Genomic DNA, 24,072 nt, shown 5'->3' with positions numbered 1-24,072 from the left:
ACCTCATGAGATGGCTACTATTATTTTCCTTTGGCGGGGTGGGGGTGGGGAGTGGGGTGGATAGGGATGGGTGGAGGGTGTGGATTAGAAAATGCAAAGCTTTAATGTTGATAGCAGCCCTCTCAACAATAGCCAAATTATGGAACGAGCCTAAATGTCCATCAACTGATGAATGGATAAAGAAATTGTGGTTATATACACAATGGAGTACTACGTGGCAATGGGAAAGAATGAAATATGGCCTTTTGTAGCAACGTGGATGGAACTGGAGAGTGTGATGCTAAGTGAAATAAGCCATACAAGAAAGACAGATACCATATGGTTTCACTCTTATGTGGATCCTGAGAAACTTGACAGAAACCCATGGGGGAGGGGAAGGAAAAAAAAAAAAGAGGTTAGAGTGGAAGAGAGCCAAAGCATAAGAGACTGTTAAAAACTGAGAACAAACAGGGTTGATGGGGAGGGTGGGTGATGGGCATTGAGGAGGGCACCTTTTGGGATGAGCACTGGGTGTTGTATGGAAACCAATTTGACAATAAATTTCATATACTGGAAAAAAGAAAAAGAAAATGCAAAGCTTTGGGGGCTCTGGGGTGGCTCAGTGGGTTAAGTGTCTGACTCTTGATTCTGCTACAGTCAGGATCTCCCACTTTGTGAGTTTGAGTCCCGCATGGGGCTCTACACTGGTGGTGTGGATTTTTCCTGTTTTCCCGTGGATTCACACTGTTTGGGATTTTTTCTTTCTCTCCAAGTAAGTAAATGAAAGAGAGAAAGAAAGGAAGAAAGAAAGAAAGGAAGGAAGGAAGAGAGAGAGAAAGAGAAAGAGAGAAAGAAAGAGAGAGAAAGAGAAAGAGAAAGAGAAAGAAAAGAAAGGAAAGGAAAGAAAGAAGGAAAGGAAAGAAAGAAAGAAAGGAAAGGAAAGAAAGAAAGAAAGGAAAGGAAAGAAAGGAAAGGAAAGAAAGGAAAGGAAAGAAAGAAAGGAAAGGAAAGAAAGGAAAGAAAGAGAAAGAAAGAAAGAAAAAAAGAAAAAGAAAAAAAATGTAAAACTTGGGGAGGGAAGAGCCGATCCCAACCTCATGGACCCTAGAAGAGGCAAAGCTAGCATTAGTTAGGAGTGGTCCCGCCTTCAAAGTGTTGGTCCCGAACTTCTGTCCTCTAGGGGTCTCTTGTGTCGCGCGCCGGCCACCCCGGGCAAGGCGTCTCCTACGCAGGTCCCGGGGTGGCCCCAGAGCTCTCCGGGTGCCGACCCCCTCCCGCTCCGTCCCCGGCCTGCCCACCCGGTGGCCCGCCGACAGCCGCGGGGGTGGGGCCGGCCTCTGGGCGCCCGGGCCGGTCCGCGGAGCGCGGGTTGAGGTCGAGCGGCGGGTTGGAGGCGCGGAGACCGCCGAGAGGACAGGGCAGGTGCGGCCTCATCCGCTGCCCCCACAGCCTCCCGCGGAGTCAGGTGCGCGCAAGAGTCAGCAACGCGGGTGGTTCGCTGCTTTCCCACCTCCATCCCGCGGCGACACCTAGCGGCTTTTTAGCCAGATCTGGGCACGCCCTGGAGGTTAACACCCCAACCCCCCACCATCCCTCTTTTTAAAAACGGAAATCTAACAGCCGCGTCCCCTGCGCTGTCGCCGCGCCTCCCCGTCCGGGTCGCGGGTCTGAGCCCCGCGCGCGCCGCGGAGAAACTATCCGCCGCCGGGAGTCCGCGCGCAGTGGGGTCGGGAGCTTGCGGCCAGCGTGGGGGAGAGCCCCTCTCTCGGAGACTCTGGGACCGGGGAGGTTCTGGTCCCGCCCGCAGGGCGCCCTGACTTCTTGCGCTGGTGGCCGCTGCGCGCGCCCGGGGACTCCGCGGTTCCCAGCGACAGGTTACTCTGCTGCTTCGCGGCGCGTTAGACCGACGGGAGGCGTGCAGACGGAAAGGACCCGACCTACAGAAGCTACGTCGCTTTAAAACGTTTTTTTTTTCTTTTTAAAGATACAATGATACTTCGCCTCTTGATGAAAGCACGCAGACGCAATTCTATGTATGCATTTAAAAAATGCAGATAATTCTGCACTGATTGCAAAGGCGCTCTTTATCGTGGTGACGGAAATAGTCCTTATCTCGTCCGGGGGTCACGACGACACGCAGGAATTAAGTGGTACGCTGTGTAAATTGTTGGTCAGTTGAAAAAAAAAAAATCGGAACATAAACGTGCACGCATGCGAAAAGTTATTCGGGAGCACTGCGCACGGCGCACGTAAGGGGGCCGAGCGGCGGGAGACGCGCGTCCGGGCCGCTAAAGCGCGGCTCGGCGCAGCTCTTTCTGCGGAGGGCCCGGCGCGGCGGGGAGAGCGGGCGCGAGGGCGGGCGCGAGGGCGGCTGACGTCACCGGGGGCGGGGCCGCGGCCGCCGAGAAAAGGCGGCGGGCGGCGCGAGCCGTCGCAGCTGCCGGGCACGGCCTCGCCATGAGCGGCCGCAACGCGTCCGACGAGCTCCGCATCCTGTGTAGCCCCGGCCCGCTGTTCCTGCAGCCGCTCTGGGACGGCCTGCGGGCCCGGGAGGCGCTCCTGCAGTCGCCCTTCTTCCCGGCCGTCTTCTCCATCTGCACCTACCTGGGCTGCTGCCTGCCCTTCGTGCTGCTGGACGCGCTGTGCCCCTGGGTGCCCGCGCTGCGGCGCTACAAGATCCACCCGGACTTCGCGCCGTCGGCGCGGCAGCTGCTGCCCTGCCTGGCGCAGACCCTCTACCAGCACGCCGTGTTCGTGTTCCCCGTGACGCTGCTGGACTGGGCCCGCGGCCCGGCCCCCGTGCCCCCCGAAGCCCCCGAGCTGCTGCAGCTGGCGCGCCACGTCGGCTGCTGCCTGCTGCTCTTCGACGCCGAGTTCTTCGCGTGGCACGTGCTGCACCACCGGGTGCCCTGGCTGTACCGCACGTTCCACAAGGTGCACCACCAGAACGCGGCGTCGTTCGCGCTGGCCACGCAGTACATGAGCGTCTGGGAGCTGTTTTCCCTGGGCTTCTTCCACCTGCTGAACGTCACGCTGCTCGAGTGCCACCCGCTCACCGTGCTGGTTTTCCACGTGCTCAACATCTGGCTGTCGGTGGAGGACCACTCGGGCTACGACTTCCCCTGGTCCACGCACAGACTCGTGCCCTTCGGCTGCTACGGCGGCGTGGAGCACCACGACCTGCACCACTCGCAGTTCAACTGCAACTTCGCCCCCTACTTCACGCACTGGGACAAGCTGCTGGGGACCTTCCGGTCCCCGCACGCCAAGTGAGGCGCGCGCCCCCCGGCGGGCGCGGCGGGGTGGGTGCCCCTCGCACCCGGGACTGCTGGGCGCTTCGCCCTCGAATCAGGACAGACACACCCGAGCCTTCGTGTTGTTCTGTTTTTGTAAGTAATTTATTACCTGATGGAGATTTGTGGGTAAAATCTGACGTATTTTCACAGCCTGACCAAGTAATTTATATCGTTTTTGCGTGTTGAGGATTGTACTCGGAGTCTAATTCTAGCTCACTAAAGTACCGTTGATTCCTGGATATGTATATATGATATATGTCTGTCACTGGTGTATTTAAATCATCTCTAAAACGTTTGTTTGTAGGACAAGGACTTTCTTATTTTTCAAAGTGTCACAGAAATAGGCTAAAAGAACATATTTTTATGGAAAATGTGAACAGTGAAACATACTCCTGCTGGGCAGTGATCACAGTTATTGTACTTTCCCCAATTTTTTTATATAACTGTATATTTATATTGAATGAAATGTTATTTGTGCTTTAAAAGTGAAAAAAAAAAACCACCTAAATCAAACAAGTACTGGATGCTGTTTTTTCTGGCATTTTGACTGATAAATACTAAAATTGGAAGAGGGGGCTGGGGCAGGAGGTGTCCTTCAGAGTCTGCATCAGCTATAGAACGAGAGGAATCTGGTGGAGGGTATTTTGGGGGGATTGTAGGAGAGACAGTGGGGAGAAGGGGTCAGTCTGTTTTGCTCTAGTAACTTCACAGCGTGGGGGGGGCACTATTGTTCTGGATGCTTTTCAGTTTTTCAGCTGATTTCCACATAAGAAGCAAATCAAAGAATTACCTTCTAAAGTTTTAGAGAGATTAACACTGTTCGACCATTTGATTATTTGGAGGAGAGTGGTGCTGGGCGGGTGTGCCTTGCTTTGCAAAACTAGTGAGTGAGGTGTGTGCATTAGAAGGGTGCAAAGATACAGAAAGAGATTCTGAGAAGCCCTCCTCTTCAGGAAGCCATCTGGTGTAAATGGCCATCACACACATAGCGTCTGAAATTGGGGATTTTTGCATACTCCCTTTCCTTAAGTAAAGACCTGCATGCAGATTGCATATCCCTTTCTCAAAGAGAGAAAAAGGGAAATTTGGCCCCAGGTCCCTGGTTCCTCAACTGTAAAGGGAGATGGTGTTCCAGATGTTCTCACAGATTACCGTGAGATCACAGTGACAGTAAATGTCCCTGTTACTGGCCACACACCTGTTACCCATCACGCACCCGAATTGGTTTCATGTTATCTTTGGAACAGAGTTAAGTAGGGTAAAATAAAACACCAAGGCAATTTAGACAGAAAGGTCTAAAGAGTGGCAACTTTGTATGTAGTTCTAGGCTCATTATGTATGAGCCAAGCTGTCTCCTTTAAAAGTGAAACGTTCTTCTCAAGACCCGGTATCCGTAGCCTGCCTGCCGGATGAGACCTCCTGAGAAGTAGGTTCAGGCTCTCCCAATCTTTGGCAAGATGTAATCAAAACGCCCGGATGTTCTGCTGATTTCCACCCCACTCCCAATACGTGCGCTCTTTTGGTTTCTTCACCAAAGCTACCTCCTCCTCTGTCCGCAGCAGAAGGTCCATGCCGGGTCTCAAAGATTATATTGATATATGAAAGTGGGGTCGCCCCCGAACTGCCTGCGCATCTTAGATCAGGACAGTGTATCACAGCTCACTCAGAGGATTTTTTAAACGTCTCGTGTCGCCTCACTGTATAAGGGAATGTTGCATCTTGGGGAAACTTGTACCCACAGAAGTTATTTGGGTTTAGAAACACTTTCCCTAAACTGATGTTTTAATGCATTGGAAGGTGAAGCAGGGGAACGGAGAGGATGAGCAGGTTTTCAGATAGTTTGAGAGCCTAATGATAATAATCCTAGTGAAGTCTTTCACATCTGCATGGCCTTTTCGAGCATCTCCCCACTGGTTCCTTACACTCCGAGGGAGATAGGACGGTTGCTGTGATTATCATGATTACTCCCACCCCGTATCGGGGATGGAGAACTGGTACCTCCATGGAGAACTGGTTCCCCACAGGGGAAGCGACGTACGCCCGATTATAAAGCACGAGGAGCTAGAGCCTGTTGAACTCTGCTCTTCTGATGCCTGTGGTGCTCTCCACGGCTCCCGGGGAGACAGAAACCCTGCAACACCACCAGAGGGTCTCTCTCTGCTATTCCTCCTCGGCCACCGCCTCTCGAGCAAAATTCCCCCGCCTGGCCCCCTGCTTTGCTTGGACATCCCTGGATTCAAAGCCAGGGAGAGTGGGCGAGGCCAGCCTAAACCAGACCCGAGTCAAGGGCTCTGTTTTCTGTACCCACCCCCCCCCCACCACCACCATGTATCATCAAGAGCACACACAGGGCAGCAAGACTACCCTGAGGGGAGGCTTGACTCCGGGACTCACTAGCTGAGTGATGGTGGACAGATCACTTGACCTGTCTTTGCCTTGGCTTCCTCATCCGTGAAATGTGGATCATCACAGAGCCTGCCTCACGGGGCTTCTGGGTTATCCCTGCGTGTGCAGGGGTAGGAGGGCTGGAGGTCACGGACCGTTGGTTTGCTGCCGGGGACGCTTCACGATGTGAGCACTGAGACGGCCGCGCGGGGACAGGGATCTCCCGTCCACACACCTGAGCTCTCCCACCGCACGGGGGACCAAATCAAGCAAGCCCAGGTTTTGATCCCGCCTTTCCCTGGAAGCTGATTCTCTTGTCCTCCTTTCAAGGCTAAAAGACTTGGAAAGAGACAGAAGTCTGTGTTTGTCTGGTTCTCCTTCCTTACCTCTGAGTCATGCAGCCCCCACCTCTTCCAGAAGCGTCCACACCCGGCTCCCTGCTCCCTTCCCAATGATCAAATCTAGTGACTTCTTCCTCTTGGGTTTTCATCTTTCCAGCATTTTTTGTCTTTTCAAAGGGTATTTGTTTTTGCTAACCCGCCTCTTCTTAGAATGATTTTAGTAAGGTTTCTCCAAACTGCTTTCCTTCCTAATTCTCTAGCTTCCTTCAGGGGGCCCACACTTTTCTCAGCTGGGAGGCAAGCCCCCAGGTGATGCTCTTCTTGTTGGAAAGTATCTGTTCTGCCTGCGACGAATGTCCTTCGTGCCAGCTTCTACCGCACTCTCCAAATCTCTGCTCTCATTGCATTCTGAAACACACACACAACATCTAATAACTGCATGTGCATATACACACTATGTGTATGGCCATACACAGACCGTAGGTCCGCCCACTATTATATGTCCACAGGCATGCATTTGCACACATACAACACACCCCGTATGAATATACACATACACACACAGACTCATATACATGTATGCACGGACATATATGCATTACATATGCACATTATACACACACACACAGTAGAGGTATGTACTCCCTCCTCTCTCTCTCCCTCCACACACACAAACACACACACACACACACACTACACATGTTCCCATTTCTGTCTTGCTTACCATTTATTTTCGCCCCTAGTACTATTCTCCTCCTTGATATGTACCGGTTCGGTGTTGCATGAATCCTAGAAGCAGTAGACACAGCTTTGCCGTTAGCCCTGTCTTCCTTCCTCCATTCCATCCCTCACTAGTCCAGGCCAGCTTCCTCACTAAGGTCATGCTCACGACTCATAATCTCTGTCCTACAGCAGGTCACAGTCTGCTGAGAGAGACAATCGGGCCAGGAAATGCATCCAGTGTGATGCAGTCCGTGCCCCAATGGTGGGAAAATGGATCGGGGCGTCAAGAGAACCCAAGGGAAGGGGGGCTCATTGGAGCAACAGAAACCACGAAGGATTTGTAGGCGTTTGCTAGGCAGGGCTAAGGGCATACCTGTCAGAAGCGACAGCCGTGCAGAGCAGAGAGGAGTGGAGAAACTTGGCGTGTTTGAAACGAGGAGGGGAGGCACAGAGCACCGTGAGAACGAGGAAGGAATGTCCTGCCCCTTGACAGGCTGGAGGACCTGTTAGCTCCCCTGCCTGTGCGCAGGGGTTTGGGGAGACGTGTGTCAAATTGCTTCAAAGCCCGTGTTAGGGCTTGCTGTTATTTGTTGGTTTGTGATGAGTGCGTGGATGAATGCACTCAACACTGGGCTTGGAAATGACATTCTGAGAAGCTTAGGTTGTGTTCTCCAGTCACCTGTCCCTCAGGGTGAGGGGAGGGCTCCCCAGATCTTAAGCAAAGGAGTGATGTGATCAGACCTGGCGGAAGAAGGTAACTGGTGGCAGAGAAGGGTGTGGGGGTTCCACCTAGGGGGCCGCTGGGTTCCAATCCTGGCTCTCTGGCTTAGGGTGAACTCTGTGAGCTTCAACAAGTTCCTCCATCGAAGACTCAGTTTCCTCGCCCGTAAGAAGAGGGTGGTAGTACCTGCCTTTAGAATTATGGTGAGCAGGGGCACCTGGGGGGCACGGCCGGTGAAGCGTCCGACTCTTGGTTTTGGCTCAGGTCCTGATCCCACAGTTCGTGAGTTCGAGTCCCCCGTTGGGCTCCGTGCTGGTGGTGTGGAGCCTGCTTGGGATTCTCTCTCTCCCTCCCTCTCTCGGTGCCCTTCCCACACGCACTGTCTCTCTCAAAATAAATAAATTAATTAAAAAAAGAATTATGGGGAGCAGTAAGGAAGATGTTTAGAGAATTCAGCACTCTGCTTCCCATTCAGCAAATGCTCTGTGAGTAGTGGTCGCTCTCCTGTGACAAGTTACAAAAGCCTTAGGACTGCAGGCAAGATAGAACCCGCTTGCTCCCGAACAAGTGGGGATAAGGTGGAGAGGAAGAAACGGGTCTCTCTTTCGTCATAACAGCAACACAGGCTCATGGAAAAATTTGGACCGCTAGGGAACAGCGTGAAGTAAAGAGTACCTTCCGCCCCCATTGGATGAACTGATTCCCGCTGCAGATACAACCAGCGTCAGCCCTTTTTTGGGTACCAGACCAAAAAGCCAGTCATTCAGCGTTTCTGTCCTCTCCCTCTCCTTTGCAGCTAGGATTGCATTAAATGCATCAAAAGTTAAAAAAAGAAAAAAAAAAAAAAGCAAGTTGATGTGAACGAAAATTTTTAGATAAAAGCCCAAGGGCATTTCCTCCCTCTAAATATCTTTTGCTTATTTCCTTTTTCTGTACTGTTTGATCACGACTTACAACAAGAAGAGAAACTGAACTTGTCTGCCTTCCCCGCCGTCCGTGGAAGCCGTGCCTGGGGTGCGGCAGAAAGGGCAGGTCACAGGAAGAGCGAGCTTCTCCTGCTCCCTGCGGCTGGGAGTCTCCCTGTCCCCTCTCTCTCATGCCCAGACCCCTTTCCCATCTGGGGGAGATCACTCGAGTCCCCGTGGACATCAGTTTCCCTCTCTGTGAAATGGGTGGAGGTCGGGGTGGACGGGAAGGAGGTGGCTTCCGACTGGGGAGGTAGCCCGGGGTACGATGCTGAGGTAGGAGTGAGTGCTGTGTGAGTGTGACACGGGGTCGTGGGTGTGTTAGGAAGGCACTGAGGCGCTAAGGCTCCTGTCCCCCTCCTCTCCGCCATGGTGATACTGCCTCACAGATGCCCCCAACAGTCCTGCCTCCAGGGCCCGTGCCAGCGTCCCTTCCTTGAATTGTCTCCTCCGCGCGCCCTGGTCCCTGCCTGTCTGCTAAGTGTCAGGAGAGCACAGGAGGGGAGGGAGCTCTGGAGACACCAGAGAGAGAGGGAGAGAGAGAGAGAGAGAGAGAGAGAGAGAGAGGGAGAGAGAGGAGATCAGAAGCGGAGTTTGCAGAAGGAGCTGAACGCAGGTGCCGCCAGAAGTGGTGTTGCTCTCAGATGCTCCAGGAGAGGGCCCTGCCTGCTTTCCGTGCCCAGGACGACCCCCAGCCACATAAGTAGCATGAGGCAGTGCGGGGCTATTGAAAGAAGAAACTTGGGGCGGGTCGGACACTAAGTGGAGAAAAGCCACCCCCTCCTCGGCTCTTTGAGTTCCAGTTAAATGGACAAGAGTGGCTCATCGTGGCCGTGGGTTTGATCTGCCCGAGACCCAAGAGCCGGGGGAAGACGGCTGTCGAGCTGACACTGTCGAGCTAGGTTCTCCGAATGCTAAGGCTGAGACACCACTATTCAGTTTCCCTATTTTAGGAATAAGAAAACTGAGGCTCAGAGATGGGAAGTGATTTTTCCTGGGTCACACGGCTGGGCTAGAACTGAGGATCCGGGCTCCCCTTGCCTCCCTGCTGATTCCCTTCCACCCCCTGGGGCCTCAGAGCCATTGCAGACTGCAGAAACATGGTCATTTAAAATGTTTTTAATTTAATTTTAATTTTTTTCATGTTTATTATTTTTGAAACAGAGAGAGAGCAAGAGAGAAAGAGACAGACAGACAGACAGAATCAGAAGCAGGCTCCAGGCTCTGAGCACAGAGGGAGACACGGAATCTGAAGCAGGATCTAGGCTCTGAGCTGTGGGCACAGAGCCTGATGTGGGGCTCGAACTCACGAACTGAGAGATCATGACCTGAACCGAAGTCAGAGGCTTAACCAACTGAGCCACCCAGGGGCCCCTAAGTTTTATTATATTTATATTATATATATATATATATATATATATATATATATATATATAGAGAGAGAGAGAGAGAGAGAGAGAGAGAGAGAGAGAGAGAGAGGGAGGAGGGAGGAGGGGCAGAGGGAGAGAGAGAGTCTTAAGCAGGCTCTATGCTCAGCATGGAGCCCAACGCTGGGCTTGAGCCCATGACCGTGGGGTCATGACCTGAGCCAAAACTCAAGAGTCAGACGCTCAGCCAACTGAGCACTCCCAGAAATGTGGTTATAAGACTGCCTTGAAATTGTTGCAATCCATATTCTTTGTTAATCATTTGCGTAAACACAACCTTAACAGCTCTGCTGATTTTTAGCAACTTGAGTGAAGTGCTTATTCCACACTTGGTTAAGATTGATCCTGCCACACACTGTTGTGGGTAATTGATGGAAACTTTTATTGTATTCCCATGAAGTCGGAAAATCTCTGTTTACAGAGTGATTAAGAGAGCATCCATATAACAGAATACAATCAACTCAGCAGTTGACGGGGAAGGGAATGCTTCGTACATGCAACAACAAGGAAGGGTCTGAAAAGAATTATGATAAGTAAGGGAAGCCAGACAAAAAAAGTGTGTGCGCTATGGTTCGATTTATGTGAACTAGTGTGTCCACTAAATGATTCTGCTGACATAAAGCTCCAGGAAACGCAAGTGAGTCATGAGTCCACTGTGACAGAAGGTATGGACACGTTCACTGTCTTGACTGTAGTTCTATCTTGATTGTAGTTTTCATATGTCAAAATTTATCAAACTGTGTGATTTAAACATGTTTAGTTGATTGTAGATCAACTATACTGAATAATGATGAGGATGATGACAATGATGGTTAATCATTTATGAATTTTAGCTTTGAAGCCAATTTGCCATGAAAAAAATATGTCGGGGGTCTCCATGATAACATCGTAAACACACACACATACACACAGAGTCTAAGATCTATCCTTTGACCATCTGTACTCCTGACCTATCAGAAGGAAAAAGACCCATTTCAAAGTGGGTCTAATGAATTAGACCCACTAAGGTCTAGGGCTAGACATCACTCCTTTGCTTAAGATCTGGGGAGCCCTCCCCTCACCCTGAGGGATAGGTGACTAGAGAACACAACCTAAGCTTCTCAGAATGTCATTTCCAAGCCCAGTGTTGAGTGCATTCATCCACGCACTCATCACAAACCAACAATATCTAGCCCTAGCCTACAAAATCCAGACCCCTTTCTCTGAGGACCTCCTCCCCACCCCCACATACACACAGACAGGGTAGGCTCCTGCAGCCACGTTGTGCTATACGATCCCACTGTTGTGGCCACAGCTTTGTGGACCTGGGTTGGAAATCTGTTCCACAGAGGAATAAATAGCCCATCTCCCAGGAATTCAGGTTATGTAAACAAGGGAGTGGACACGACCATGTGGAGGCCACCATCTTGTGCCATGTGAACGTAGATACAACAGAAACTCATCTGCAGATCAAAGGAAGGATGGGCAGATTTTCAGGGAGGAGGGATGAGCCACACATCCCTGGAAAGAGAGTGAAAACAAGGAGAGTAAAGGGAGAAGGCAGATGCTCTCGTTCCTGAGGGATCTACAGGCTGGGTTCCGGGTATTAAGTCTGCCGTAGTTACTGCCTTTGTATTCTGTGACTTTCCATCAGATTTCTCTGCTTGGATGTTTAGATGCCATTCTGGCTCTTTAACCAAGAGCACCTTGGTTAAAACACAAGGGTTCTTTGATGTTCTTCTGCCTTTAGGTGGAAGGAGGAAATCCCTTTGGTGCAAACCGGTCTAGGAGTCGTGGGTGGTTGTCACCAATGGACGCAAATTGGTACATCCCAAGCGATGGCCAGAGGCTGTATGGATGGAATCACATAATGTGTGGCCTTTTTAGTCTGGCTTCTTTCAAGTAAAATAATGTGTTCAAGGTTCATTCATGTTGTAGCATGCTACAACGGTACCTCTTCCTTTTTATTGTCAAATAATATTTCATTGTATGAATATACTACATTTTATCTATCCATTCATCAGTTGATGGGCATTTGGGCTGTTTCCACCATTTGGCTGCTATTGGGAACAGTGCTGCCCTGAACATTCATTAATTTTTTTTTGTGGGGACATATATTTTCATTGCTCTTGGGTATAACCAGGAGTGGAATTGCTGGGTCATATGGTAACTATGTTTAACACTATTGAGAAACCATTACACTGTTTTCAAAATAAATGCATCATTTCTCATTCCCACGAGAGATGATGCATGAGTGTCCAATTTCTTCACATCCTCCCAATATGTGTTGTTTTCATTTTTTAAACGTTTATTTATTTTTGAGAGAGAGAGTGCACGAGCGAGGGAGAGGCAGAGAGAGAGAGAGACAGAGAGAGAGAGAGAGACAGAGAGATAGAGAGAGAGAGAGAGAGAGAATCCCAAGCAGCCTTCATGCTGTCAGCACAGAGCCTGATGCAGGGCTTGATCTCGTGAACTGTAAGATCAGGACCTGAGCCGAAATCAAGAGTCAGACGCTTAACTGACTGAGTGACCCAGGCGCCCCTCATTAAAAAAATTATAGACATTCTCATGGGTGTAAGGTGGTCTTTCACTGTGGTTTGATTTGTGTTTCCTTAACGACTGATGATGTCAAGCATTTGCTCTTGTGCTTACTGGTTATTTGTATACCTTCCTTGAAGAAATACCTACTAAAGTCATTTGCTCCTTTAAAAATATTATTTTTGGTCTTTTGTTATTGAGTTGTAAGAGTTCTTCATATATTCTGCATACTAGACCCTTATCAGATATGTGATATATAAATATTTTCTTCCATTTTGTAGATTGTCTTTCTTTTTCCTCTTCAAGTTTCAGCTGCTCTAGTGAATTTTTTTATTTTAGTAGTTTAGTATTTGTGCTCTTTAAAGCCAGAATTTCTATCTGGTTCTGTTTACAATTTCTTTCTCTTAGAAATATAATGATAGTGTTCTCATGATTTCCTTTGATTCTTGGTCTATGTTTTTTATTTTTTTTGTTTTGTTTTGTTTTTGTTTGTTTGTTTTTAGCTTTCAGAGCATATTTGAGACAGTTGATTTAAAGTCTTTGTCTACTGGGAGCCTGAGTGGCTCAGTTGGTTGAGCGTCCAATTTCAGCTTGGGTTATGATTCCACAGTTCGTGGGTTCGAGGCCCGCATCGAGCTCTGTGCTGACGGCTCGGAGCCTGGAGCCTGCTTCGGATCCTGTGTCTCCCTCTTTCTCTACCCCTTTCCTGCTTATGCTCTGCCTTGCAAAAATAAATAAACATTAAAAAAATGGTTTTTTTAAAGTCTTTGTCCACTAAGTCCACAACGTGTGCTTCCTTTGGGACAGTGTCTCTTAGTTGCTTTTCCCTCCTGTGAACAAGCCATACTTGACTGTTTCTTTCATGGCTTGTAGTTTTTGTGAAAAGCAGACATTTCACATATTATGCCGTGGCAACTCTATAAACGATGCTTTTGCTCTCCGCAGGTTTCATTGTTCCTGCCGATTGTGCTTGTTGAGTTTGGGTGGTAAGTGACTTTTCCAGAGCCTGCATGCCTGGAACCGAAAAAATGACAATGACCCCAGTCATTGCCAAGTGGACTCTCTATGTGTGTTTGGAACGCTTCCAACTTTCAGCCTGGCAGTTTACAGCTCTGTCTTCACCTTTATTTCCTGCCTGCCCACAGCCTGAAGGTCGGTCAGAGGTGAACGCGTAGGGCCTTTTCAAGTCATTCTTGAGCATACGCAAGGCGTGGGCTGATGTATGACCTTTAGAGTCCCAGGAATATTTTGGAACTTTTCAGAGTCTTGATTCCCCAAAGCATCTTTCTTTTCCTACCAAGCTTTTGCTTAGTTGATCACCTGTTGAACTGCCGGCCATTGTCCTGAGCGGCTGTGACTGATACGTTTCCCTGTAAATGTTATGGACAAATTCCACCCACTGGGAAGTTGGCTCAGCACTGGGGGAGCTCCAAATTTGACTTGATAAACGCAAGTATTTGGGGCCTATCTTCAAGGGATACACAAGACTGGTCAAAACAAACAACCGTGGTTCTCTGTGAGTCAAGTCCATTCTTCTTCTGCCTTGGACCTTGATCTGTACTGGGAACGTGGGCTGTTTCTTCAAGGCCACTGCTGAGCTCCGGAGGAGGAGTTGAGACTAAAGTAAGTTAAAATGATATAAACTCTCTGTTCTTATCAAGATTCAGTCATTTTTTTTCTTGGTTAAGCATTTTTCTGCTTCTTGCAAACTTTTGGTTAGTTCCCAAAGTTTCAAAAAAATAGTTTCTGATGGTTTTTCCCATGCCTTACGGATGGATGGATACATTTTCATCGATGACATCCACTTTGTACGTTTTGAATTCCTCTCTCGCCCAGGATGGGGTCCATCTTGGCAAATGTTTCGTGTGTGCTCATATTAGGCAGCTTGGGCTACTCTAACAAAATACCATAGACTTTGTGGCTTCAGTGACAGACATTTGTTTCTGGAGGCCAAGCAGTCCAAGATCAAGGGCCTGGTGGATTCAGCTCCTGATGAGGGCCCCCTTTCTGGCTTGCAGATGGCCACCTTCTTCTTATGTCTTCACATGGTAGAGAGAGAAGAAGCTCTGGTCTCTCTTCCTCTTAGGGACATTAATCTCATCACGGGAGCCCACCCTCATGACCTCATTTAAGCCCAATTAACTTGCAAAGGTCCTACCTCCAAAGACCAACACTTTGGGGGTTAGGACTTCAACATAAAAATTGGGGGCTGTGTTTGGGGGGGGGCGGCGCCAACATTCAGTGTATATGTATTTTATTGGGTGGAGTGTCTGTAATGATCAATGACAGCAAGTTGATTAAAGTGCTATCCAAGACCCCTATATCTTTATTTTCCTTCTACTTGCTCTATTAATCATTAAAAATTGGTTTTGAGGTCTCTACTTTATAATTGCAGGTACATCTGTTTCTTCTTTTAGCTCTACCAGTTTTTGCCTTGTGTATCTTGAACTCTGTTACATGAGGCATAGAAACGTCTAGGATTGTTATGCACTCCTAATTTACTGAGCACCCACTGAGCCGCGATCTCAGTTTTAGAGAGACAAAGAAAGCTCATGCACAAAGTGATGAGGAAACCCACCCAAAGTTGTAGCCAGCAGGAGAAAAAAAGCCCAAGCACTTGGAGGCCAAAGTCCTCAGTTTCCACTGGTGTGTTAATTTAAGTGTGGAGGAGGGAGTCCAGCTTTGGGCAAGGCCAGGGGAAGGAATTGGAAGGTCCCTTGAAAATTCGGCCTTTTGTTGTGGTTGAACGGGTTCCAATTTTGGCACATCACACACGCCTATTATCAGATGCAAAGACAACACACACTTCCCGGCAAAATAGAAGTACTTAAGGTTGGAGCCAATTTTTAAATTCCACATTTCTGTTTTTCCCTTCCAGTGATGTGTGTGGCCTGACAACTGGTCTCTCTCTTCTTGCCCCTGGGTTGCACAAAAGCAATCCCAAGGTGGCTGATGAGAAGAAAAGGAAGCATCTTAAATAGATGTTAGTGAGTTCATAAAACCCTCTGCCAAAGCAGCTCAGCGGCTAACCGTACTTTGCCAGTTCACCTTCCTTCAAGTGCTTCCCCTAAGCCTGTTTGTTTCTTGAGGAATCACTCAGAGGTAGGGCGTCGACCTTTTAATCAAAAGCAGGGATTTGAGTTTTGGCTTTTCACTTCCTGACTTTGTTTCATTGGGAAAGTGACTTAAATCATCTATAAAATGGGTCTACTAATAGTGCCTAACAAAAAAGGCTACTTTTTAAATATTTGAGTTCTAATTCATTATTGGTTCTAAGTATATTATTTATCATTGTTAGCATTCTTTATTATCTCCTTTTATATTTTTTTGAGTATTTTGTTGTTTTTCTTTTTTTTTTCTATTCCTTTAAATTTTTTTTTAAATTTTATTTAAATCTAAGTTGGTTAACATATAGTGTAGTAATTGCTTCCGGAGTAGAATTCAATGATTCCACACTTACATAGAACACCCAGTGCTCATACCAACAAGTGCCTTTCTTAATGCCCATTCTTCCCACCCAACACCCTTCTAGCAACCTTCAGTTTGTTCTCTGTATTTAGTCTCTTATTGTGTGCCTCTCTTTCTGTTTTTATCTTTTTTTTTTCTTCCCTTCCCTTAAGTTCACCTGTTGTATTTCTTAAATTCCACATATGAATTAAATCACAGGATATTTGTCTTTCTCTGACTTATTTCGCTTAGCATAATATACTTTACTTCCATCCACATTGTTGCAAATGACAATATTTCATTCTTTTTGATTGCTGAGTAATAATCCATTGTGTGTGTGTGTGTGTGTGTGTGTGTGTGCACGCGCGTATCACATCTTCTGTTTTTTTTTTAATATTTAATGCCTTTTATTTCTCATTAAAATATTTAACCGTCACACTTCACTGGTGTAAAAACAATCAGTGGGAAAGGAGACAAATACTGATGCAAACTTGAATACTACAGTACAGAAAATAAAAGGCCATGCTTTTTGATGAGGAAATGGAATGGAGTATATATTTTTACTGTAACAACAAATTAAAACTTCCTTAAAATTTAAGGGAGATGAAAGAGCCAAAGTTATGCAGCGAAGGTAGCATTAACTATTTTCCTAGTTGTCCCAAGTACTTGTATTTACCTTAAAAACATTACATTAACTTATTTAATACATGTTATTAAAGCCAAATTATTGATCTGGTTAAAACAAAATAGATTTACTTTTGTGAATTATTTTAAAAGCAATTTAAAAGTAACCATATTAAATTAAAAATTAATCTATGAAAATTTGCAATAGGCTAATGAGTTCATATTAGGCCATCAAAGTGGTTTGGAAATGTATCTTCATTTCTCTGAATCCATTTATTTGACAAATAACTTAATAGGTGAAAATAGAACTCTCTAAGACAACATCATCTAACATAAAAAACAAAACAAAACAAAACAAAAAAACCAAATGTAAGGTCTCCACAATGGAAAACAAAGTGAGAGATATCCAGATCCTTAACTATAGAGGACAAATTGATGGGTACCAGTGGAGGGGTGGCAGGGGAGGTGGGTTAAATAGGTAATCACATCTTCTTTATCCATTTGTCAGTCGATGGACATTTGGGCTCTTTCTATAATTTGGCTATTGTTGATAATGCCGCTATAAACTTTGGGGTGCATGTGCCCCTTGGAATCAGCACTCTTGTATCCTTTGGATAAATACCTAGTAGTGCAATTGCTGGGTTGTAGGGTAGTTCTATTTTTAATTTTTTGAGGAACCTCCATACTGTTTTCCAGAGTGGCTGCACCAGTTTGCATTCCCACCAACACTGCAAAAGGGTTCCCCTTTCTCCTCATTTTTGCCAACATCTGTTGTTTCCTGAGTTGCTATTTTTAGCCATTCTGACAGGTGTGAGGTGGTATCTCATTGCGGTTTTGATTTGCATTTCCCTGACGATCAGTGGTGTTGAGCATCTTTTCATGTGTCTGTTAGCCATCTGGATGTCTGCTTTGGAAAAGTGTCTGTTCGTGTCTTTTGCCCATTTCTTTACTGGATTATTTGACAGTAATATGTAAAATACTACTTCAGTATGAGGTATTATTCTAATTATCTCTATAAATAAAAGAAAACTGCTTCCTTCAGTGTCTGCTTGGCAGTGGGAGTCAATAGTGGTAATTGTCATTTCTAGGTCCTTCCGTGGATCAGGCACTCTTATCTACAAGTTCTCACATGGCCCTCATTTAACCCATCAACCTTGTAGGATCTTTTTCATTGCCACCTTTTTACAGAGGGGGAGATTGAGACTCTGAGAGGTTACATGACTTGCCCATAAGCATGCCCAAAGTGTATATGGAAACCAGGATACAAAGTCAATTTTGAGCCAAGTCTCTTTCTTCTACACACTTCCCCTCTACTCCATCCCTGCATGATGGAGAGGCTCTCCTGGGCATGCCGTGCCCAGCCATGCAGGTTGCACATCGAACAACTCCAGGGAGTGTCATTTTCAGAGGTATCTCTCAAACGGCGCCCCCTGGAGGTGTGCAGTGCATAGTCGCAGACACGCATGAGGAAGGTCTGGAGCAGTTAATGGGTCTTGTTCAGAGAGCAGAGAAGACTTTGCCGCACCATCTTCAACCCCGTGCTCCTTGCAATTGTTCTTGGAGGGAACTTTCTATGCTTTTTAAATTCGGAGTAAATGACCTGAAGGGGCCTGACCACACTACATCTTACCATGTGGTGTGACTTTCTCAAGGTGATCGTGATGGACACGCCTGCGTTCGTAGTATTCTTTGGGTACATACCTTCCACCTGTGCCTACATGCCTGCCACCATCCAAAAAGTTGCTGGGAAAGAATTGCCTCCCTGGATTTGGCGTATGATGCCAGAACATGGGCAAAAGTGACCCTCTTTTCTTTGAGATCATCTGGGAAGATTCCTTCAGGCACTTGTTTTACTCAAACCACTAAAAGTCTTAGAGGCAGACTTCTGTGGAATAAACTCCCTCATGTCTCATTCTAGAAAATGTGGCTTAGTGCTGCTAAGCCTTTGGCTGTGAGAAGTGCCTTTATTCATACTTGAGAGGAAATGTGAATTTAGGGGTAAGTTAGAAGACATGAATAGCTTTCATTTGGGTGTGTTTCCTTTTTCTCTAACCCAACTTCCTAGATGCTCTGGCAACCAAGCTTTGATAATGCCATTTGCCTGCAGAGGAGGTAGTAGAAACACTAATTTTCAGCGGATCTGAGCAAGGCCTGTGGTCTGGGCTGGGAATATTTCACGATTTTATTTAATTACCTCAGTAATCGTTACAAAAAGATTACTCCACTTCCCTTACAGGTATATAGGGTTTTATGGAACGCTTTCACGGTCAAGAGCTTCGATCTGTTTTATGACCTTGTGAAGTTGGACGGATAGATAATTCTATGTCTTGCAAAAGAGAAATCTGGAATATGGGGCTAGAGATGTCCAGCATGATGTCCAAATTCACAAAGCAAATAAGAATTTGGACCATGCTTCAGCTTTCCTTCCCAGGATTCCCATGGCAATCACTGCATCTATTTGGAAGTCGTGGAGATTTAAATCCTTTGTTTCTTTTCTTTTTTTAATTTTAAAAAAAATTTTGAGAGAGAGAGAGAGTTCATGAGCACAAGTGGGGGAGGGGCAGAGAGAGAGGGAGACACTGAATCTGAAGCAGAGAATCTGAAGCAGGCTCCAGGCTCTGAGCTGTCAGCACAGAGCCCGACTCAGAAGCTTGAACTCATGAACCTCGAGATCATGACTGAGCCGAAGTCGGAAGCTCAACCAACTGAGCCACCCAGGCGCCCCAATCCTTTGCTTTGTTTCCATTCCTAAGTGAAAAGATTCACCACGACAATGTGCAGAACATTCAAAACCTCCCCAAATGATTACAGTGATGTTAAGCTAGGTCCAGTGCGTATCCCAGAAGGATAAACCCATGTCTTTATAAGCTACCTCATCCAGAACCAGCCCTTGCTGTGATTCCCTATCTCATCTACATGAGTCAACATCAACACTAAGGGGCACAACTCCAGCTGTCGTCTCTGAAGAACTGCTTTAACAAGAACTACCCCAAGACCAGGCAGGTGTTTGTAACCTGATGTGAGTTCGTGGCTCCTGTGACCCACAGGGAGGTAGAGCAAAACCAGCCCAGCCTGTCGATTGTCACTCAGCCAGATTGTGCTGCTCTGTTCATTCTCAGAGACTTGGCAATAACTTTATCCTTTCGGAAACCTGTGCTTACCCCCCGCCGAGTGGTCCCCTCTCGTAATTCTGTCTTAAAATGTGGTCTCCGGAGGGGGGCACCAGTCCTTTGTATCCAGATGTGTATGTTGAGAGAACCATATGCATTGACGCACATTGTTAACTGATGACAAAGGGACCCTTCTTGTTCTCTTTCGACATCTGAGTTCTTGTGAGCAGCTGAACAAACTTAAGGGTAGGCTCTTGATGTGAAAAGCAAATATTATTTTCGAAAATAGGTATGTTGTTTTTAAAAATTTTTACTTAAACTCAAGTTAGTTAACATATAGTGTAATAATGGTTTCAGGAGTCGAACCCAGTGATTCATCACTTACGTATGACACCCAGTGCTCCTCCCAACAAGTGCCCTCCTTCATGCCCATGCCCCACTTAGCCCATCCCCCACCCAACACCCCTCCAGCAACCCTCAGTTTCTTCACTGTATTTAAGAGTCTCTTATTGTATGCCTCCCTCTCTGTTTTTATCTTATGTTTTTCTTCCCTCCCCCCCCCCCTTCATCTGTTGTGTTTCTTAAATTCCACATGTGGGTGAAATCATATGATATTTGTCTCTCTCTGACTTATTTTGCTTAGCATAATACATTCTAGTTCCATCCATATTGTTGCAAAAGGCAAGATTTTGTTCTTTTTGATCGCCAAGTACCATTCCATTGTGTGTGTGTGTGTGTGTGGTCAATCAATGGACATTTGGGCTCTTTCCATGGTTCGGTTATTGTTGATAGTGCTGCATTGGGGGTGCATGTGCCCATTTGAATCTGTATTGTTGTATCCTTTGGATAAATACCTATTAGTGCAATTTATCCTTTGGCTAAAAACCTATTAGCAAATAGGGTAGCTCTAGTTTTAATATTTTGAGGAACCTCCCTACTGGTTTCCAGAGTTTGCTGCCCCAGCAGTGCAAAAGGATTCCCCTTTCTCCACATCCTTGCCAACATCTGTTGTTTCCTGAGTTGTTAATTTCAGCCGTTCTGACCGGTGTGAGGTGGTATCTCATTGTGGTTTTGATTTGTATTTCCCTGGTGATGAGCGGTGTTGAGCATCTTTTCATGTGTCTGTTAGCCATCTGGATGTCTTCTTTAGAAAAATTTCTTTTTTTTTTTTTTTTTTAATTTATTTTTTTATTTTTTTATTTTTTAATATATGAAATTTACTGTCAAATTGGTTTCCATACAACACCCAGTGCTCATCCCAAAAGGTGCCCTCCTCAATCTTTAGAAAAATTTCTGTTCATGCCTTTTGCCCATTTCTTTACTGGATTATTTGTTTTTTGAATGTTGAGTTCGATAAGTTCTTTATAGATTTTGGATACTAGCCCTTTATCCGATATGTCATTTGCAAATATCTTCTCCCATTCTGTCGGTTGCCTTTTAGTTTTGTTGATTGTTTCCTTTGCTGTGCAGAAGTTTTTATCTTGGTGAGGTCCCAATAGTTCATTTTTGATTTTGTTTCCCTTCTGTCCAGGAAAATGATATGTCTTTTAATTCAGGGGAGGCTGGTGTTGACCCATAGCTCAAGGAGTAGTTGAGCATAGATCTGACGAGGGCAGGTTGGGATAAAAGAGAGAATTCAGGAAATGTAGAGTTAAGGTTTGAGGTTTCCAAGTTCCTCATATGGCTTGACATGGTTCCCAAAACTTCTTCCAAGTGAAATACAAATGCAGTAGTTCCACTGAAAATCAGTGTTTCTAGCTGCCTCCAGCTCCCTTGAGGATACACGCCTTTAATAAAATCTTAGCTAGTGGGAAAAGAGTTTACAACATGTAGGTGCCAATTTGATGTGTTCCCTCCCTCGGGTTAACCAGAAACATCACAAGACATGAAGGGGACAGTGGGAGATAACATTGGAAACTCTTTGTTGGAGAAAAATACTTGAAAATATATCTGTTCTAGGGCGATGTTTTACAGCCTTTCTTTCTTGTCTTAATTGAAATTTCCTGCAGACATGGTGTAAAAAAATAAATAGGACAGCTGGAGCTGTTGTTGGTTGACTAGGAGGTGCCGACACAGAGCCTTGATTTGTCACCCATACATCCTCTGGGGAACACTTGAGGCACTTGAAGAGCTGGAAGGGACACAGTGAAAACCCAGTGGACTAGGGAATTTCTAGAATTTCGTTCTGGAGAATGAGGTGTTTATTCTTTAACAATTGTCAGAGGAAGAGAGGATTGGAGTGTGAACTCTTGATGGGAAGGGTTCGAACTTATTTATTTCTGTGTAGTTGGTGACGAGCATAAGACCTGGTTCTTGGCAGGTGCTAACTAATTCAGCAATTTGTTAAATAAATGCCTGTATTTTTAAAACCTGCATCTGAGGGACAAAAATACTTAAAACCAGGGGACCACAGGCAAGTAAGTATATTAAGGAGAATGACTAGTGGGCCTTATGTGACTTGATGTCCTCATAATTGCCTACCTGGAGAAAATGAGGTCATTTCCCTGTGAATTTGATCCATATGAGGAATGAAATAGGTTAACATTACTGAATTTTCCAGTTAATGAAGCTCTACCTTGATATATTGTCAGGTTTCGTTCATATATACCCTTGAGGTTGGCTGTAAGAACCTGTAAAACTCCAGTTTTCAAATTGTAGAGTGCATTAAAAATCACTCCAGGAAGTGGTAAACAGCATACATTTTGGGTTGTACCCTGAAGGTTCTGGTTCAGCTGGTCTAAGGTAGGAACTGGGAGTCCTTGTTCAAATGATTCACAGGCCATAAATTAACAAAGCCTGATTGCCATGGGCGAAAGGTACAGGAGATCAGCGGTAACCGTGTGTTCTTGAGGGTGACCACTATACTTCTAGATTCTGTGAATTCTGGGCAAACCAAGAATCTTTGCACCAACTTTGAAGGCAGACCCCAAAGCACCCCTGTTCCTCCAGAGGATCTCAGAATGGGATCCAGCCTTCAGGCTTCCGGCTCATGCCCTGCTGTGGGGCTTGCTGGGCAGAGGCCTTGGGAAGTTGACCCCAATTGCGACCGTCGCCTGGATTTGCTTTCTTGACACATTTTGATTGACCCTGGGTAGCCCCAAAAGTAGTAGTTGGAATGTGTTCAAAAGAGACAGTGACAGAGGCTGCAGTGCAAATCTCTGTAACCACACTCTTTCAAAGAAAGCCATTTTATTAGCAGTCCGTTGAAATCTACCAGCGGGACGGAATGGAAAAAGCAAATTCCTTTGTGATTATGATATTTTCCTACTAGCTAAATATTATGACTATATAGGCATGACCTTTAGATGGTCATGAAAACTGAGATTTGTATAATAAGCATTTACAAAGGGCTCTTCTAATCGATTAGTCCACAAAGAAACCTTGAGAGGCAGGTATAGCAGATTTGATTCTTTGAATATCAGGTCATTTTCTTTTATTTTAATTCCAGTGTAGCTAATATGCTGCGTTATATTAGTTTCAGGTGTACAATAGAGTGATCCAACATTCTATACATTTCTCAGTGCTCATGATGATATGTGTATGCAATCCCCGTCACCTGTTTTACCCATCCCCCCAACCCCCTCCCCTCTGGTAACCATCAGTTTGTTCTCTATAGTTAAGAGTCTGTTTCTTGGTTTGTTTCCTTCTTCCTTTTTTTTTTTTTAATTTTGTTTCTTAAATTCCACATATGAGTGAACTCTAGAATATTAGCTAATTTTCGAAACAAAGAAACATCATCTTAAATGACATTGGTCCCAATGTCAAAAATTCTTTTTAGTACCTTAGAGGATGGTTGCAATAATACGTAGCAGGCAAAAGTCTCTGAAGGCAGGTTAGAAAGGGAATTCCCCTCCCCCCACCACCTCCAGAATGTTCTGAGCAATGGTGGCATCTTTATGGGAGGTGTGAATCAGTCACACCATGTCTCGTCAAAATGGATCACTTGTGGTATCTCTTGTTTCCACAAGATACTGAACAACCAGTCTTTTTTTAAAAGGAGTTTTTAGAAAATTTATCTATGTATTTTGAAAGAGTCAGAGAGTGAGTGGGGGAGGGGCAGAGAGCGAGGGAGACACAGAATCCGAAGCAGGCTCCAGAATCTGAGCTGACAGCACAGAGCCTGACGAGGGGCTCTTGAACTCACAAACCGTGAGATCGTGACCTGAGCCGAAGTTGGACGCTTAACTGACTGGCCACCAGGTGCCCTGACACTTAGAGTTCTTTCACTGAAACACTGTTTTTCATCTTTTGGGAACATTTATCTCCCTTTTAACTAACACTAAAAATCTCAAATTCTATCTTTGATGCCTCCCTGCTTTCTTCCTTTGAGAATCACTAAATTTCATGGTTGAAATCTTCTTTGAACAGGGTTCTTAGAAATAATCTTCTGCAAGCGGGGAATAGAATAAAGCTGGGTGATGAAGGCCTCTAGAGTAGAAGTTTAAAAAAAAATGTTGAGTTTTATTCACCCCATGACCCTTACCCCATCAAATACAGCCTTGTACAACCTCCCTCCCTCTTTGGTCTCTGGTGTGTG

At 46.0% G+C, this 24,072-nt stretch overlaps 2 protein-coding genes across 2 annotated transcripts in view; both read left to right on the top strand.

Moving 5' to 3' along the window:
* LIPA (lipase A, lysosomal acid type) overlaps nt 1–2,048 on the top strand; it is a 50,799-nt gene extending 48,751 nt beyond the window's left edge. Inside the window, exon 11 of the mRNA XM_042959894.1 lies at nt 1,964–2,048. The gene's annotated coding sequence lies outside the window, so the exon portion shown is untranslated. The remainder of the gene's footprint in view (nt 1–1,963) is intronic.
* A 375-nt stretch (nt 2,049–2,423) lies between these two features.
* On the top strand, nt 2,424–3,892 carry CH25H (cholesterol 25-hydroxylase). Its single transcript, XM_042959895.1, has one exon. The coding sequence runs from the start codon at nt 2,437–2,439 to the stop codon at nt 3,250–3,252; it is 816 nt and encodes a 271-aa protein (XP_042815829.1). The 5' UTR covers nt 2,424–2,436; the 3' UTR covers nt 3,253–3,892.
* The last annotated feature ends 20,180 nt before the right edge of the window (nt 3,893–24,072 follow it).

The sequence above is a fragment of the Panthera tigris genome, chromosome D2 (genome assembly GCF_018350195.1).
Source record: "Panthera tigris isolate Pti1 chromosome D2, P.tigris_Pti1_mat1.1, whole genome shotgun sequence".
NCBI lineage: Eukaryota > Metazoa > Chordata > Mammalia > Carnivora > Felidae > Panthera > Panthera tigris.
This window is presented reverse-complemented; position numbering and strand designations above follow the sequence as displayed.